The 15,964-nt window shown below is 56.8% G+C and overlaps 1 protein-coding gene and 2 pseudogenes across 3 annotated transcripts in view; all 3 read left to right on the forward strand.

The window, feature by feature from the left end:
* Nucleotides 1-3,309, forward strand: LOC306951847 (protocadherin beta-15-like; annotated as a pseudogene). Its single transcript has 2 exons — nucleotides 1-2,632; nucleotides 3,220-3,309. The product of its transcript is annotated as a protocadherin beta-15-like (transcript).
* A 6,315-nt stretch (nucleotides 3,310-9,624) lies between these two features.
* LOC306951845 (protocadherin beta-15-like) lies at nucleotides 9,625-12,933 on the forward strand (annotated as a pseudogene). Its single transcript has 2 exons — nucleotides 9,625-12,256; nucleotides 12,844-12,933. The product of its transcript is annotated as a protocadherin beta-15-like (transcript).
* A 687-nt stretch (nucleotides 12,934-13,620) lies between these two features.
* LOC306951688 (protocadherin beta-15-like) overlaps nucleotides 13,621-15,964 on the forward strand; it is a gene marked incomplete at both ends in the record, with an annotated part of 5,427 nt that continues 3,083 nt past the window's right edge. Inside the window, 2 exons of the mRNA XM_079542226.1 lie at nucleotides 13,621-13,692; nucleotides 15,114-15,295. Of these exons, the coding sequence (XP_079398352.1) occupies nucleotides 13,621-13,692; nucleotides 15,114-15,295 (254 nt within the window). The remainder of the gene's footprint in view (nucleotides 13,693-15,113; nucleotides 15,296-15,964) is intronic.

Below are 15,964 nucleotides of genomic sequence, written 5' to 3' on the forward strand. Positions count from 1 at the left end.
ATGTTGTCCACGGAGCGGCAGCTCCCTGTGGCCGCAGCGCGCTTTCAGGCGCAGGCGCGCAGAAGAGCCGTGCGAGCCGCTCGGGAAGGGCGGCGGGGCACGGAGCCGGGCGCTGGGGGGCTTCGGGGCCGAGGCGCTGTCAAAGTGCGGCGGCTTGGGGTCGGCGAGCGGCAGCGCGGCGCGTCGGGGCCGGCGAGCGAGGCGGCGAGGCATGGAGGGCGCCGGGAAAGGCCGGCCGTGGCGGAGAGGGACGGCGAGCGGGAGCCGGAGCGGCGGCGGCCAGAGGCGAGTGGTGCTGTGGCTCGTGTGCGTTTGCGTGTGGGAGAGCGGGGCCGAGACGCTGCGCTATTCCGTGTCGGAGGAAATGGCGAGGGACTCGTGGGTGGGCAACGTCGCCCGGGACCTGGGGCTTTCTCCGAGCCAGCTGGCGGCTCGCAAGGCGCGCGTGGTGTCCGAGGGGAGCGAGCAGCATTTCCGCCTCGATCCGCACAGCGGCGTCCTGACGGTCACGGAGACGCTGGACCGAGAGCGGATCTGTCCGCACAGCGAGAGCTGCGCGCTCTTCTTCAAGCTTTTCTTTGAGAACCCGGTGCAGCTGATCCGCGGGGAGGTGGAGCTTCGCGACGTGAACGACAACTCCCCCGTGTTCCCGCAGAAGGAGGTCGTGTTAAAGATTCCTGAAACGGTCACTCCGGGCTCTGCCTTCCCCCTCGAAGCAGCTCGGGATAAGGACGTTGGGATGAACGGTTTGCAGAATTACAGCCTGTCCCCAAACTTGCATTTCTCTCTCGCTCTCGAAAAAGGAGAAGATGGAGACAGATACCCGGAGCTCGTCCTTGAGAGTCCTTTGGACCGCGAGGAGCAGCGGGAGCTGCATTTGGTGCTCACGGCCACGGACGGGGGCTCGCCGCCCAGGTCGGGCACGGCTGAGGTGCGGGTGGTGGTGCTGGATGCCAACGACAACATGCCGGTGTTCTCGCGGGAGGTGTACGAGGTGCGCGTGGCCGAGAACAGCCCCCCGGGGCAGCTGGTGGTGCGGGTGTCGGCCGCCGATCCCGACGAAGGAACCAACGGCAAAGTGCGGTACGAATTCACCTCGGAGAAGTCCCAGCAGTTTTTTGATTTGGACGCTGATACAGGGGAGATCCGCGTATCGGGAAACCTGGATTTCGAGGAAGTAAAAACCCATAAACTTGTAGTCAAAGCCACGGACGGCGGTGGTCTGTATGCCTACTCTAAAGTGCACGTGGAGGTGCTGGACGTGAACGACAACGCGCCGGAGATCGAGCTGAGCTCGGTGAGCGCGTCCATCCCCGAGGACGCCCCGCCGCGCACCGTGGTGGCCCTGCTGAGCGTGCGGGACCGCGACTCCGGCGACAACGGGCGGACGGAGTGCGCCGTCGAGGGCGACGTGCCGTTCAGCCTGACGGCCGCGTTCGCCGACCACTACGAGCTGCGCACCAGCGCGGCCCTGGACAGGGAGACGGCGGCCGAGTACAACGTGAGCATCGTGGCCACGGACCGGGGCCGGGCGCGGCTGAGCGCTCGCGAGAGCGTGCGGGTGCGGGTCGGCGACGTGAACGACAACGCGCCTCGCTTCACGCAGGCGGCGTACAGCATGTGGGTGAGCGAGAACGAGGCGGGCGCGGTGCGGATCGGCAGCGTGAAGGCGACGGACGCGGACGCGGGCGCGAACGGGCGCGTGAGGTACGCGCTGGTGCGGGAGGAGGGCGAGGAGCGGCCCGCCGTGTCGGTGGACGCCGAGAGCGGGGCCGTGTCCGTGGTGCGGCCGCTGGACTACGAGCAGGTGCGCGCCGTGGAGGTGACGGTGGTCGCCGGCGACGGGGGCTCGCCGCCGCGGAGCGCCACGGCGCTGCTGCGGGTGCTGGTGCGGGACGAGAACGACAACGCGCCCGTGGTGCTGCACCCGCCGGCCGACGGCGGCGCGGCGCTGGGCGAGCTGGTGCCGCGGCGGGCGCGGGCGGGCTACCTGGTGGCCAAGGTGGTGGCGGTGGACGCGGACGCGGGGCAGAACGCGTGGCTGTGCTACGAGCTGGCCAAGGCGACGGAGCCGGGGCTGTTCCGCGTGGGGCTGCACAGCGGCGAGGTGCGCACGGCGCGGGCCGTGGGCGAGCGCGACGCGGCCCGGCACAGGCTGGTGGTGCTGGTGCGGGACCGCGGGCGGCCGCCGCGCTCCGCCAGCGCCACGCTGGCCGTCGCCCTGGCCGACGGCTTCTCCGAAGGCCGCCTGCGGGCGAGCGAAGAGGCGCCGGCCGCCGAGCCCGACGGCCGCCTCACCCTGTACCTCAGCGTCTGCTTGGCCTGCGTGTCCGCGCTCTTCGTGGCCGGCGCGGCGGCCGCCGTGGCCGCCCACGTGCGGCGGGCCCGGCGGGGCGAGCCGGGGCCCTTGCCCGCCTTCCCGCGCTCCGCCGCCGACAGCGGCGCCGGCTCCCTGCCCCGCAGCTACGTCTACGACGTCCGCCTCGCCGCCGGCACCGTCGACAGCGAGTTCCGCTTCCTCGGGCCGCTCTTGCCCTGCTTCCCCGCCGGGCTGCCGCACGGCGCGGCCGAGCGGCGGAGCTCGCTGTGCTCGGCCGGCCTCGGCCAAGAAGAAGGCGACTGGGCCGTGCAGGTGAGGGAGCGGAGCCCCGCGCGGGGGCCGAGGGGGAGCGCGGGGGCAGCGCGGTGCGGGGCACGGAGGGAGGCGGGGACGGAGGCTGCGAGGGAGGGTTCGGCCCCGAGTGCGGCTGTGCGACGGCGGGGAGCTGCGGCGAGGCCGTGGCGGTGATGGGTGGCGTCGCGTTTCTCCTGCACGGCATCGGCGACGGCATAACTGCTGTCACCTCGGAGTCAGTTTCCCCTCCGTTGCTATCTGAGTTCTCACGTCCTTTATCCTCTTTTTACCGTTGTCTTTAAAGCACGGTATTTGTTCTTGAGGGAACCGTTAGTGTCTGCTCCCCTCTTCTTGATCCAAAAATATTTCTGGTTTTCTGAAGTCGATATGCAAGGCTTTGCTAAGGGGCTAAGGGGTTCATTACGGGGTTTTAATGTTGTCCTGCTTGGGTCCGAGAGCTGTGTCTCCACCCTCCTCTTTCTTTGCCTTTGGGCAGGAAGAGTGGTGTCCCATTCACATCGGTTCAGATGAGCCTTCCCAGTTTCTCGCTGACACCTGCTTGCCGTTAACGGCCCCATGTCAGCCCTGCACTGTGTTCTTTGCAGGGCGGAGCTCCCGTCTCTGAAGGCACGGGTGCCAGGGCAGCAGAGGAGAATGCCAGTTTGGATCAAAGCCCCTGGCTCAGCCATCAGTAAGGGAGGAGAAGGAGAAGCATCTCGGTCCTCGTGGGCTGATCTCTTCCAATTGAAATGAAGGAGGCACCAACATTGTACCAAAAATCGCCAGGGAAGCAGAGATGTGCTGTGTGAGAAGTCAAGGACAATCTCCTCTGATGCAGTACTTTATTCACGTGTTCATATTTAAATGTTGTTACATTTGGAGGTGGATGCATGCTGGGATTACTGAGGCGTGATATCTAATTGTGATAGTGCTATTGCTCCTAAGCATTAAGTGAATAAGGAGAAGAAAAATTTTCTAATACTGAAGCTTTCATGTTCATACATCTGTTTTTATGCACTGTTTCTCTGTTGGTTTTTTTGTTTGGTTTGGTTAGTTGGTTGGTTGATTTCATTCTTTTCGCAGAGTTAAGTGTAAATGAATGGTTCTGGAACATGTCAGGATTATGGAATATTAGATAATAGAAGATTCAAAGCAATGTGGAATTTCCCTTTGCTCATGTATTTCCTGGAGTTGAATGCCTGGGGACAGAAACCAATAAAGTCTGCTGAGAAGTCTGAAAGAGTCTGAGCTTCACTCTTTTGTGCAAAGTTATTATTCTGTTGGAGAGATGCATTGAGGATCAGTGTTGCTCTTAAAGCCTTCTACACCGGAAGCTGAAGGACAGCTTCAGGTCCCTGTGTCCGTGTGAAATGAGGGCAGTCATGGTGAGCAGCGTCTGGGGAAGCTCTTCTCATCCGGATCTGTTCCCTGCCACAGCGGTGCCAGCCATCAGGGTACAGTAAAAGAAGGGGACGGGTCCCCCTTCCTCTCTCTGAGGTCGTAGGGGCGAATCAGCAGCATTGGTAGGAGCATAAGGGCACAAATAGCAGGTGGTGCTGTAACTGCTGTGTGCCATGAATGAGGAGCTGCATTCCAACTGGATGTGCTGATGCTGGCTTACAGCTGGTTTTTGTAAGACGTTTCTGTGTTGCTGATTGTCCTGTTTTTGGTGTGAATGGAGCTGACTTGCTTTGTAGTGGCTGATATGATGGTTTGTTTGGCCTTTAGGAGGAAAAGCACATTTAGAACAGTGACTAGTGAGTTGTTGCTGAGCGGTGCTGCACAGAGCCAGGGCCATTTCTGCTTCTGATTGTGCCCTGAGAGTGAGCGTGCTGGTGGTGCACCAGAAGCTGGTAGAGGGCAGAAGGAGGCCTGCTGGCCTGAACTGGCCAGAGAGATGTTCTCTGCCATGTGACATCACACAGAACTCTAAAAGTGGGGAGAGACCTATCCCAAAGGGGGCGTGGATCCTTCCCCAGGGGTTGGTTGGAATTGTTCAGAATGTTCAGATAGGCCCTGCAGTTTCTTCATCCCTCCCTGCAGTGCCTGTGGTTGCTTTGAGGCCTGTGCCAGTTGCTGTGGTGGCTCCAAGCCCTGCTTCGTGCTCTGTGGCTGCTCCAACTGCCGCCACAGGCCTGTAGTTACTGCAACCCTGCTATCTGCCCTGCAGTTGCTCCAGCTCCTCCATCACAGCCTGTGGTTGCCTCAAATCCTGCTGCAGGCCCTGTCGTTTCACCAGTCCTTAAAACAGGCCACGGAGTCTCTGCATTCCTAGCAACAAACCCTGCTGTTTCTTCAACACCCGTGAGAGGCCTTGTGGTTGCTCCAGCACAGACACAGGCCCTGCAATTGCAGCACCTCTTAACGCTCTCTGCAGTTGCTCCAGCTCTCATTATTTGCCATGTGGTTTCAGCAACCCTGGCAAAAGCTGCTTTAGTTGCTCCAACTCATGTGACAGCCCTGAGGTTTTTCCTTCCCTGGGATAAGTCCTGTGGCTGCTCCAACCCACTCAACACACTCTGTGGCTGCTCCAATTCCCTCGACAAGCCCTACAGTTGCTGCAAGTCCTGCAAGAGGCCTTGAATTGATTCCCACTTAGAAGCAAGGGTTGTCTCCAATGGGATCTGGACAAGCTTGAACAGCGAGCCCTTGTGAGTTGAATGTACTTTTGTGGTGCAGGAACAGCAGCATGAGACAAAGGAAGCGTAAGTGCTGTCATCCCTGTGGACTTGTGCAAGGCCTTTCTCATGGTGCTCTACCACATTCTTCTCTCCAAATTGGAGCGGTATGGATTTGTGTGGAGGACGATAGGATGGATAATGAATTGGTTGGAAAGCCATAGACAGAGGTTTGTGCTGAACAGCGCTGTGTCCAGGTGGAAGCCAGTGATGAGCAGTCGGTCTTGCAACCAGAGCTCTTCAGCATCTTCATCAGTGACATCAATGATGAGCTCAAGTGCACCCTGAGCAAGTTTGCCGATGGCCCCAAGCTGAGCGGTGAGGTTGACACATTAGAAGGAAGTGACACCATCCAGAGGGACCTCAACAAACTTGAAGGGTGAGCCTGTGTGAACCTAATGAGGTTCAAGATTGCAAATTGCAAGGTTTGACACCTGCACTGGAGTAACCCCCAGATACGTATGCAGACTGGGAGAAGTGCACCTGGTATGGATTGCCCCAGGGCTGGATACACGTCCCTACCGTTTCCAAAGGAATGATTTAAACTGCACTGGAACAGAAAGAAGCTCCTGAACACCTGCACTACATTGATGGCATCATTGAGTGGGACAAAAGAGCAGAGGAAGGTTTTGAGAAACATAGGAAAAGAATCCAAATTCTCCTGTAAGCCGTTTGTTCCCTGCGTAGGAGATCCATTTTTTGAGGAATAAAAAGGCAAGATGGACATCATCTGATCAACAAAACAAAAGCTGTGTTTCCACCAACCGGCAAAAAAGAAACACAAGCTTTCTTAAAAGTTTCCATTTTCTCAAGAGTGCACATTCTGCATTTCAGTCTGATTGCAAGTCCTCTCTGTCAACTGACCCAGAAGAAGGATGACTTCAAATCGGGGTCTGAGCAATGACAAACCTCTGAGCAAATGAAACAGGGAGGTGGTTCATGGGCCAGGACAAGACATAAAAAAAGTACACTGCACTGCAGATAAGGAAAAAAGCCCAGCCTGAAGAATCTGGCAGAAAGCTCTGTGGGAGGCTCGAGGTCATCCTTTTTCTTTCTGTATACCCTTAGGCTCTGGGATACTGAGAATCAGAGGCCTGCTAACGCTCCAGCTGAAAAAGAGATATTGGCAGCACATGGAGGAGTTCAAGTTCCATCATATGAAGAGAGCAACAGAGGTAAAGAAGAGCAACAGCAGGTAAAAAAGAAGGAAAACTGGCTCACCCCTTCTAGTGACTGGTGATGACTCAAAGGGGCTCAAACTCTGTCTAAAGAGATGCTACTCCCCTGTCTGCAACCTCTTGCATGAGGGGGAGGAGGGGGCAAGGAGAGGCTCCACTCCTTCCAGTCCCTCAGGTACATTGCTTGCCCCTAGGATCCCAGCGTTAGCGATGCCTTCTCACCTGGTGCTCAGCCACTGGGTCAGGCTGTGACCTGGTAATTCCACTGCAAGCTGTATTCCCAGTTATGTCTGCTTGGCCTATGACAGTTTTCACTGGACCTTTCTGTGTTGCTGATGTCAGTAGTGACAAGAGAGATGGTAACAATCCCAAATGGATGGATGGGTGGACAGATGCATGCAATGCATGGAAGGAAGGGAAAGACAGAAACTGACTTAATCTGTGATACTATTTAGACTATCATGCATCCAGACAAAACTGATTTAAGAGGAAAGCGCAACAGTGGCTGCATCTGAGTGAGTCTGGGGACCTGCCTTTGCAATAACAAGAAGAAGCTCGCATGCCTGGTAAAGCTGGAGAAGTACTCCATCCTGCATTTCATGTGGTGTCATTAAGGATGCACCAAGAGGACTACAACACATCAAGAGAACTCATATCCCTTGGGAGCACGATGAAGGGATTGGGAGCACTGGTAGCATTCTTCTCCCTCAGAGCTGTTAGGAAGTAGGGAGAGTCCTCCAAAAGCTAATGCAGCTTGAAGCCCATCTGAAGTTGCTCTATCCCAGTGTGTCCATCATGGGAAATAAGGAGGAGCTGTAAATCCCAGCTGAGAAGGCTATAAAGCTAGTGACTAATTGTTATCATAGAAACGTGCTGGGAAGGATCACACACCCTTTCCATGCAAGCTCTCTGGCACCAATTATCACACTCAGAAACGCTATGTGTCTGTTCGCCTCTCTTGTTAATTACTGTGCTAATTAAAAATAAGAGAAAAAGAAGAAAATACGACAACAGCACCAATGGAAATGGCAAAATATTTTGCAAATGCCACACAGCACGGAGGAAAAAAGTTTGATGGGGAGACCTGAGAAGTGATACCCAGAGCAGAACTCTGTGAGCAGGCAGTAAGCCTGCTGCCAAACGCGGCGAGTATTTCCATTTCACTTTCAGGCTCGTGTGTGCAAGAGAAAAGGAGATTCGAACCGGGAACTGAATATCCTGTATCCCAATGCATGCATCATGGGAAATAAGCCAGAGCTGGAAACCACAGCATTGAAAATTACAACAAATCAACCTATTTGTTCTCATGGAAATATGGTGAGAAGATTCACACAACGGGAACGCTACAATTAAGAGCCACAAGCTGTTTACAAGAGTTAGACAGAAAAGGCTCGTCAAGGGTCTTAGCCATTAGGAAGAGCTGGGAAACTCCAGACCCAGGAGCCTCATGTCTGTGCCGGGGAAGATCAGGGAACACATCCTCTCAGAAGCCATGTTAAGACACTTGCAAGAAAAGAAGGTGATGTGACACAGCCAGCGTTGCTTCAACAAGGGCAGATCCTGTCTGAGCAATCTGGTGTCCTTCTATGGTGGAGTAACAGCAGCATTGGACAAATGAAGAGTGAGTGCTGTCATGCAGTTGGACTTGCGCAGGGCTTTTGACATGGTCCCACACAACGTCCTTACGGGTGAGTTGGAGAGGTATGGATCTGAAGGCTGGGCTGTTCAGTGCATACGGAATTGGTTGGATGCTCACAGCGATAGAATCGTGGTCAAGAGCGTTATGTGCGGGTGGAAAGCAGTGATGAGTGGTGTCCCCCTAGAGGTCTGTGTGGGGACCGGCGCTCTTCAACATCTCTATCAATGGATTGAGAGAGCGGGATCAAGTGCACCCTCAGCAGTTTTGCAGATGACACTGGTGTGCGTAGTGCAGTTGATGCAAGAGATGGTGGGGATGCTCTCCAGAGGACCTGGAACAGCTTGAGAAGTGAGTCCATGGGAATTGAATGAGGTTCCACACGTCCACGAGGTGGCCTTGGACTTGGGTCAGGTCCTTTCCGAGTGTGATTACAGTCTGGGAGAAAACTGACTGAGAGCAGCCCTGTGGAGAAGGACTTGAAGTTTCAGGTGCACAGAGACGAGCCAGACATGCATGCTTGCAGCAGAGATGAGCAACTGTACTGTGGTCCCCATGAAAAGAGAGGTGGCTAGCAGGGTGAGGGAGGTGATTGTCCTCCTCTGCTTTGCTCTTATGAGGACCCACCTGGAATATTTTGTCCCGGTTGGTGCCCACCAACACTGGCATGGAACGAATGGAACAAAAGCAGAGGAGGTATGAAGATGATCAGAAAATCAGAGCATGTCTATGAATCTATGAATCAATCTCGCCCTGCTCAGGATGCCTTGACGAGGAGATCCTTGCTTCTTCACATGGCTTAGGCAAGTGAATCACTGATGCCAGGGTTGCAGCAAAGTGTACAGCCCCTTCGGTGTCCTAGGAGATCAGAGAGCATTGTTGTGTGATGCCACACTTCAGAATAGGCGCAAGGTAGGACATGTTTGTCATGTCAGGGAAGAAAGCTGACTTTCAAACAGGAAAGCATTAGAAGCCTGGAACCATAAGGCATGCTGATATACACACTGTGAAGGAAACAGGATCAGCATTCTGTCCTGGAAGAGTATTATGACGAGCATGACAGCATGGTGGAGTCATGGTGAATCATTTGAATACAGCACAGTTCTGTGTAAGCTCTCTGGCAGCAATTCTCCCATTCCGTTCCAGTCTGTGTCAGGACTGCTCTGTTAATTATTATAACAGATAATGTTAATCACTATAATGTTAATTACCATAAGGGATTAAAAGAAAACGAAAAGAAAGAAAAAGGAAAATGAGGAAAGTACGACAATGAACTGAATAGCAGTGAGAAAATACTTTGCAAAGACCAAACAGAACGGAGGAAATGAATTCGCCGCGGAGACCTGAGAAGTGATACCCAGAGCAGCAGTGCGTGTGAGGGCAACAAGCCTGCTGCCAAACGCGGCGAGTATTTACATTGAGATTTGGGATCGCGTGTGCAGGAGGAAAGGAGATTGGAACCGGGAACTGGTGGGAAGGCGGAGAAGGAGCAATTCGGCGTCGCGCCGCTGGGTGGGGATGTTGTCCACGGAGCGGCAGCTCCCTGTGGCCGCAGCGCGCTTTCAGGCGCAGGCGCGCAGAAGAGCCGTGCGAGCCGCTCGGGAAGGGCGGCGGGGCACGGAGCCGGGCGCTGGGGGGCTTCGGGGCCGAGGCGCTGTCAAAGTGCGGCGGCTTGGGGCCGGCGAGCGGCAGCGCGGCGCGTCGGGGCCGGCGAGCGAGGCGGCGAGGCATGGAGGGCGCCGGGAAAGGCCGGCCGTGGCGGAGAGGGACGGCGAGCGGGAGCCGGAGCGGCGGCGGCCAGAGGCGAGTGGTGCTGTGGCTCGTGTGCGTTTGCGTGTGGGAGAGCGGGGCCGAGACGCTGCGCTATTCCGTGTCGGAGGAAATGGCGAGGGACTCGTGGGTGGGCAACGTCGCCCGGGACCTGGGGCTTTCTCCGAGCCAGCTGGCGGCTCGCAAGGCGCGCGTGGTGTCCGAGGGGAGCGAGCAGCATTTCCGCCTCGATCCGCACAGCGGCGTCCTGACGGTCACGGAGACGCTGGACCGAGAGCGGATCTGTCCGCACAGCGAGAGCTGCGCGCTCTTCTTCAAGCTTTTCTTTGAGAACCCGGTGCAGCTGATCCGCGGGGAGGTGGAGCTTCGCGACGTGAACGACAACTCCCCCGTGTTCCCGCAGAAGGAGGTCGTGTTAAAGATTCCTGAAACGGTCACTCCGGGCTCTGCCTTCCCCCTCGAAGCAGCTCGGGATAAGGACGTTGGGATGAACGGTTTGCAGAATTACAGCCTGTCCCCAAACTTGCATTTCTCTCTCGCTCTCGAAAAAGGAGAAGATGGAGACAGATACCCGGAGCTCGTCCTTGAGAGTCCTTTGGACCGCGAGGAGCAGCGGGAGCTGCATTTGGTGCTCACGGCCACGGACGGGGGCTCGCCGCCCAGGTCGGGCACGGCTGAGGTGCGGGTGGTGGTGCTGGATGCCAACGACAACATGCCGGTGTTCTCGCGGGAGGTGTACGAGGTGCGCGTGGCCGAGAACAGCCCCCCGGGGCAGCTGGTGGTGCGGGTGTCGGCCGCCGATCCCGACGAAGGAACCAACGGCAAAGTGCGGTACGAATTCACCTCGGAGAAGTCCCAGCAGTTTTTTGATTTGGACGCTGATACAGGGGAGATCCGCGTATCGGGAAACCTGGATTTCGAGGAAGTAAAAACCCATAAACTTGTAGTCAAAGCCACGGACGGCGGTGGTCTGTATGCCTACTCTAAAGTGCACGTGGAGGTGCTGGACGTGAACGACAACGCGCCGGAGATCGAGCTGAGCTCGGTGAGCGCGTCCATCCCCGAGGACGCCCCGCCGCGCACCGTGGTGGCCCTGCTGAGCGTGCGGGACCGCGACTCCGGCGACAACGGGCGGACGGAGTGCGCCGTCGAGGGCGACGTGCCGTTCAGCCTGACGGCCGCGTTCGCCGACCACTACGAGCTGCGCACCAGCGCGGCCCTGGACAGGGAGACGGCGGCCGAGTACAACGTGAGCATCGTGGCCACGGACCGGGGCCGGGCGCGGCTGAGCGCTCGCGAGAGCGTGCGGGTGCGGGTCGGCGACGTGAACGACAACGCGCCTCGCTTCACGCAGGCGGCGTACAGCATGTGGGTGAGCGAGAACGAGGCGGGCGCGGTGCGGATCGGCAGCGTGAAGGCGACGGACGCGGACGCGGGCGCGAACGGGCGCGTGAGGTACGCGCTGGTGCGGGAGGAGGGCGAGGAGCGGCCCGCCGTGTCGGTGGACGCCGAGAGCGGGGCCGTGTCCGTGGTGCGGCCGCTGGACTACGAGCAGGTGCGCGCCGTGGAGGTGACGGTGGTCGCCGGCGACGGGGGCTCGCCGCCGCGGAGCGCCACGGCGCTGCTGCGGGTGCTGGTGCGGGACGAGAACGACAACGCGCCCGTGGTGCTGCACCCGCCGGCCGACGGCGGCGCGGCGCTGGGCGAGCTGGTGCCGCGGCGGGCGCGGGCGGGCTACCTGGTGGCCAAGGTGGTGGCGGTGGACGCGGACGCGGGGCAGAACGCGTGGCTGTGCTACGAGCTGGCCAAGGCGACGGAGCCGGGGCTGTTCCGCGTGGGGCTGCACAGCGGCGAGGTGCGCACGGCGCGGGCCGTGGGCGAGCGCGACGCGGCCCGGCACAGGCTGGTGGTGCTGGTGCGGGACCGCGGGCGGCCGCCGCGCTCCGCCAGCGCCACGCTGGCCGTCGCCCTGGCCGACGGCTTCTCCGAAGGCCGCCTGCGGGCGAGCGAAGAGGCGCCGGCCGCCGAGCCCGACGGCCGCCTCACCCTGTACCTCAGCGTCTGCTTGGCCTGCGTGTCCGCGCTCTTCGTGGCCGGCGCGGCGGCCGCCGTGGCCGCCCACGTGCGGCGGGCCCGGCGGGGCGAGCCGGGGCCCTTGCCCGCCTTCCCGCGCTCCGCCGCCGACAGCGGCGCCGGCTCCCTGCCCCGCAGCTACGTCTACGACGTCCGCCTCGCCGCCGGCACCGTCGACAGCGAGTTCCGCTTCCTCGGGCCGCTCTTGCCCTGCTTCCCCGCCGGGCTGCCGCACGGCGCGGCCGAGCGGCGGAGCTCGCTGTGCTCGGCCGGCCTCGGCCAAGAAGAAGGCGACTGGGCCGTGCAGGTGAGGGAGCGGAGCCCCGCGCGGGGGCCGAGGGGGAGCGCGGGGGCAGCGCGGTGCGGGGCACGGAGGGAGGCGGGGACGGAGGCTGCGAGGGAGGGTTCGGCCCCGAGTGCGGCTGTGCGACGGCGGGGAGCTGCGGCGAGGCCGTGGCGGTGATGGGTGGCGTCGCGTTTCTCCTGCACGGCATCGGCGACGGCATAACTGCTGTCACCTCGGAGTCAGTTTCCCCTCCGTTGCTATCTGAGTTCTCACGTCCTTTATCCTCTTTTTACCGTTGTCTTTAAAGCACGGTATTTGTTCTTGAGGGAACCGTTAGTGTCTGCTCCCCTCTTCTTGATCCAAAAATATTTCTGGTTTTCTGAAGTCGATATGCAAGGCTTTGCTAAGGGGCTAAGGGGTTCATTACGGGGTTTTAATGTTGTCCTGCTTGGGTCCGAGAGCTGTGTCTCCACCCTCCTCTTTCTTTGCCTTTGGGCAGGAAGAGTGGTGTCCCATTCACATCGGTTCAGATGAGCCTTCCCAGTTTCTCGCTGACACCTGCTTGCCGTTAACGGCCCCATGTCAGCCCTGCACTGTGTTCTTTGCAGGGCGGAGCTCCCGTCTCTGAAGGCACGGGTGCCAGGGCAGCAGAGGAGAATGCCAGTTTGGATCAAAGCCCCTGGCTCAGCCATCAGTAAGGGAGGAGAAGGAGAAGCATCTCGGTCCTCGTGGGCTGATCTCTTCCAATTGAAATGAAGGAGGCACCAACATTGTACCAAAAATCGCCAGGGAAGCAGAGATGTGCTGTGTGAGAAGTCAAGGACAATCTCCTCTGATGCAGTACTTTATTCACGTGTTCATATTTAAATGTTGTTACATTTGGAGGTGGATGCATGCTGGGATTACTGAGGCGTGATATCTAATTGTGATAGTGCTATTGCTCCTAAGCATTAAGTGAATAAGGAGAAGAAAAATTTTCTAATACTGAAGCTTTCATGTTCATACATCTGTTTTTATGCACTGTTTCTCTGTTGGTTTTTTTGTTTGGTTTGGTTAGTTGGTTGGTTGATTTCATTCTTTTCGCAGAGTTAAGTGTAAATGAATGGTTCTGGAACATGTCAGGATTATGGAATATTAGATAATAGAAGATTCAAAGCAATGTGGAATTTCCCTTTGCTCATGTATTTCCTGGAGTTGAATGCCTGGGGACAGAAACCAATAAAGTCTGCTGAGAAGTCTGAAAGAGTCTGAGCTTCACTCTTTTGTGCAAAGTTATTATTCTGTTGGAGAGATGCATTGAGGATCAGTGTTGCTCTTAAAGCCTTCTACACCGGAAGCTGAAGGACAGCTTCAGGTCCCTGTGTCCGTGTGAAATGAGGGCAGTCATGGTGAGCAGCGTCTGGGGAAGCTCTTCTCATCCGGATCTGTTCCCTGCCACAGCGGTGCCAGCCATCAGGGTACAGTAAAAGAAGGGGACGGGTCCCCCTTCCTCTCTCTGAGGTCGTAGGGGCGAATCAGCAGCATTGGTAGGAGCATAAGGGCACAAATAGCAGGTGGTGCTGTAACTGCTGTGTGCCATGAATGAGGAGCTGCATTCCAACTGGATGTGCTGATGCTGGCTTACAGCTGGTTTTTGTAAGACGTTTCTGTGTTGCTGATTGTCCTGTTTTTGGTGTGAATGGAGCTGACTTGCTTTGTAGTGGCTGATATGATGGTTTGTTTGGCCTTTAGGAGGAAAAGCACATTTAGAACAGTGACTAGTGAGTTGTTGCTGAGCGGTGCTGCACAGAGCCAGGGCCATTTCTGCTTCTGATTGTGCCCTGAGAGTGAGCGTGCTGGTGGTGCACCAGAAGCTGGTAGAGGGCAGAAGGAGGCCTGCTGGCCTGAACTGGCCAGAGAGATGTTCTCTGCCATGTGACATCACACAGAACTCTAAAAGTGGGGAGAGACCTATCCCAAAGGGGGCGTGGATCCTTCCCCAGGGGTTGGTTGGAATTGTTCAGAATGTTCAGATAGGCCCTGCAGTTTCTTCATCCCTCCCTGCAGTGCCTGTGGTTGCTTTGAGGCCTGTGCCAGTTGCTGTGGTGGCTCCAAGCCCTGCTTCGTGCTCTGTGGCTGCTCCAACTGCCGCCACAGGCCTGTAGTTACTGCAACCCTGCTATCTGCCCTGCAGTTGCTCCAGCTCCTCCATCACAGCCTGTGGTTGCCTCAAATCCTGCTGCAGGCCCTGTCGTTTCACCAGTCCTTAAAACAGGCCACGGAGTCTCTGCATTCCTAGCAACAAACCCTGCTGTTTCTTCAACACCCGTGAGAGGCCTTGTGGTTGCTCCAGCACAGACACAGGCCCTGCAATTGCAGCACCTCTTAACGCTCTCTGCAGTTGCTCCAGCTCTCATTATTTGCCATGTGGTTTCAGCAACCCTGGCAAAAGCTGCTTTAGTTGCTCCAACTCATGTGACAGCCCTGAGGTTTTTCCTTCCCTGGGATAAGTCCTGTGGCTGCTCCAACCCACTCAACACACTCTGTGGCTGCTCCAATTCCCTCGACAAGCCCTACAGTTGCTGCAAGTCCTGCAAGAGGCCTTGAATTGATTCCCACTTAGAAGCAAGGGTTGTCTCCAATGGGATCTGGACAAGCTTGAACAGCGAGCCCTTGTGAGTTGAATGTACTTTTGTGGTGCAGGAACAGCAGCATGAGACAAAGGAAGCGTAAGTGCTGTCATCCCTGTGGACTTGTGCAAGGCCTTTCTCATGGTGCTCTACCACATTCTTCTCTCCAAATTGGAGCGGTATGGATTTGTGTGGAGGACGATAGGATGGATAATGAATTGGTTGGAAAGCCATAGACAGAGGTTTGTGCTGAACAGCGCTGTGTCCAGGTGGAAGCCAGTGATGAGCAGTCGGTCTTGCAACCAGAGCTCTTCAGCATCTTCATCAGTGACATCAATGATGAGCTCAAGTGCACCCTGAGCAAGTTTGCCGATGGCCCCAAGCTGAGCGGTGAGGTTGACACATTAGAAGGAAGTGACACCATCCAGAGGGACCTCAACAAACTTGAAGGGTGAGCCTGTGTGAACCTAATGAGGTTCAAGATTGCAAATTGCAAGGTTTGACACCTGCACTGGAGTAACCCCCAGATACGTATGCAGACTGGGAGAAGTGCACCTGGTATGGATTGCCCCAGGGCTGGATACACGTCCCTACCGTTTCCAAAGGAATGATTTAAACTGCACTGGAACAGAAAGAAGCTCCTGAACACCTGCACTACATTGATGGCATCATTGAGTGGGACAAAAGAGCAGAGGAAGGTTTTGAGAAACATAGGAAAGAATCCAAATTCTCCTGTAAGCCGTTTGTTCCCTGCGTAGGAGATCCATTTTTTGAGGAATAAAAAGGCAAGATGGACATCATCTGATCAACAAAACAAAAGCTGTGTTTCCACCAACCGGCAAAAAAGAAACACAAGCTTTCTTAAAAGTTTCCATTTTCTCAAGAGTGCACATTCTGCATTTCAGTCTGATTGCAAGTCCTCTCTGTCAACTGACCCAGAAGAAGGATGACTTCAAATCGGGGTCTGAGCAATGACAAACCTCTGAGCAAATGAAACAGGGAGGTGGTTCATGGGCCAGGACAAGACATAAAAAAAGTACACTGCACTGCAGATAAGGAAAAAAGCCCAGCCTGAAGAATCTGGCAGAAAGCTCTGTGGGAGGCTCGAGGTCATCCTTTT

The sequence above is a fragment of the Tetrao urogallus genome (genome assembly GCF_951394365.1).
Source record: "Tetrao urogallus genome assembly, chromosome: 14".
NCBI classification, from domain to species: Eukaryota; Metazoa; Chordata; class Aves; order Galliformes; family Phasianidae; genus Tetrao; species Tetrao urogallus.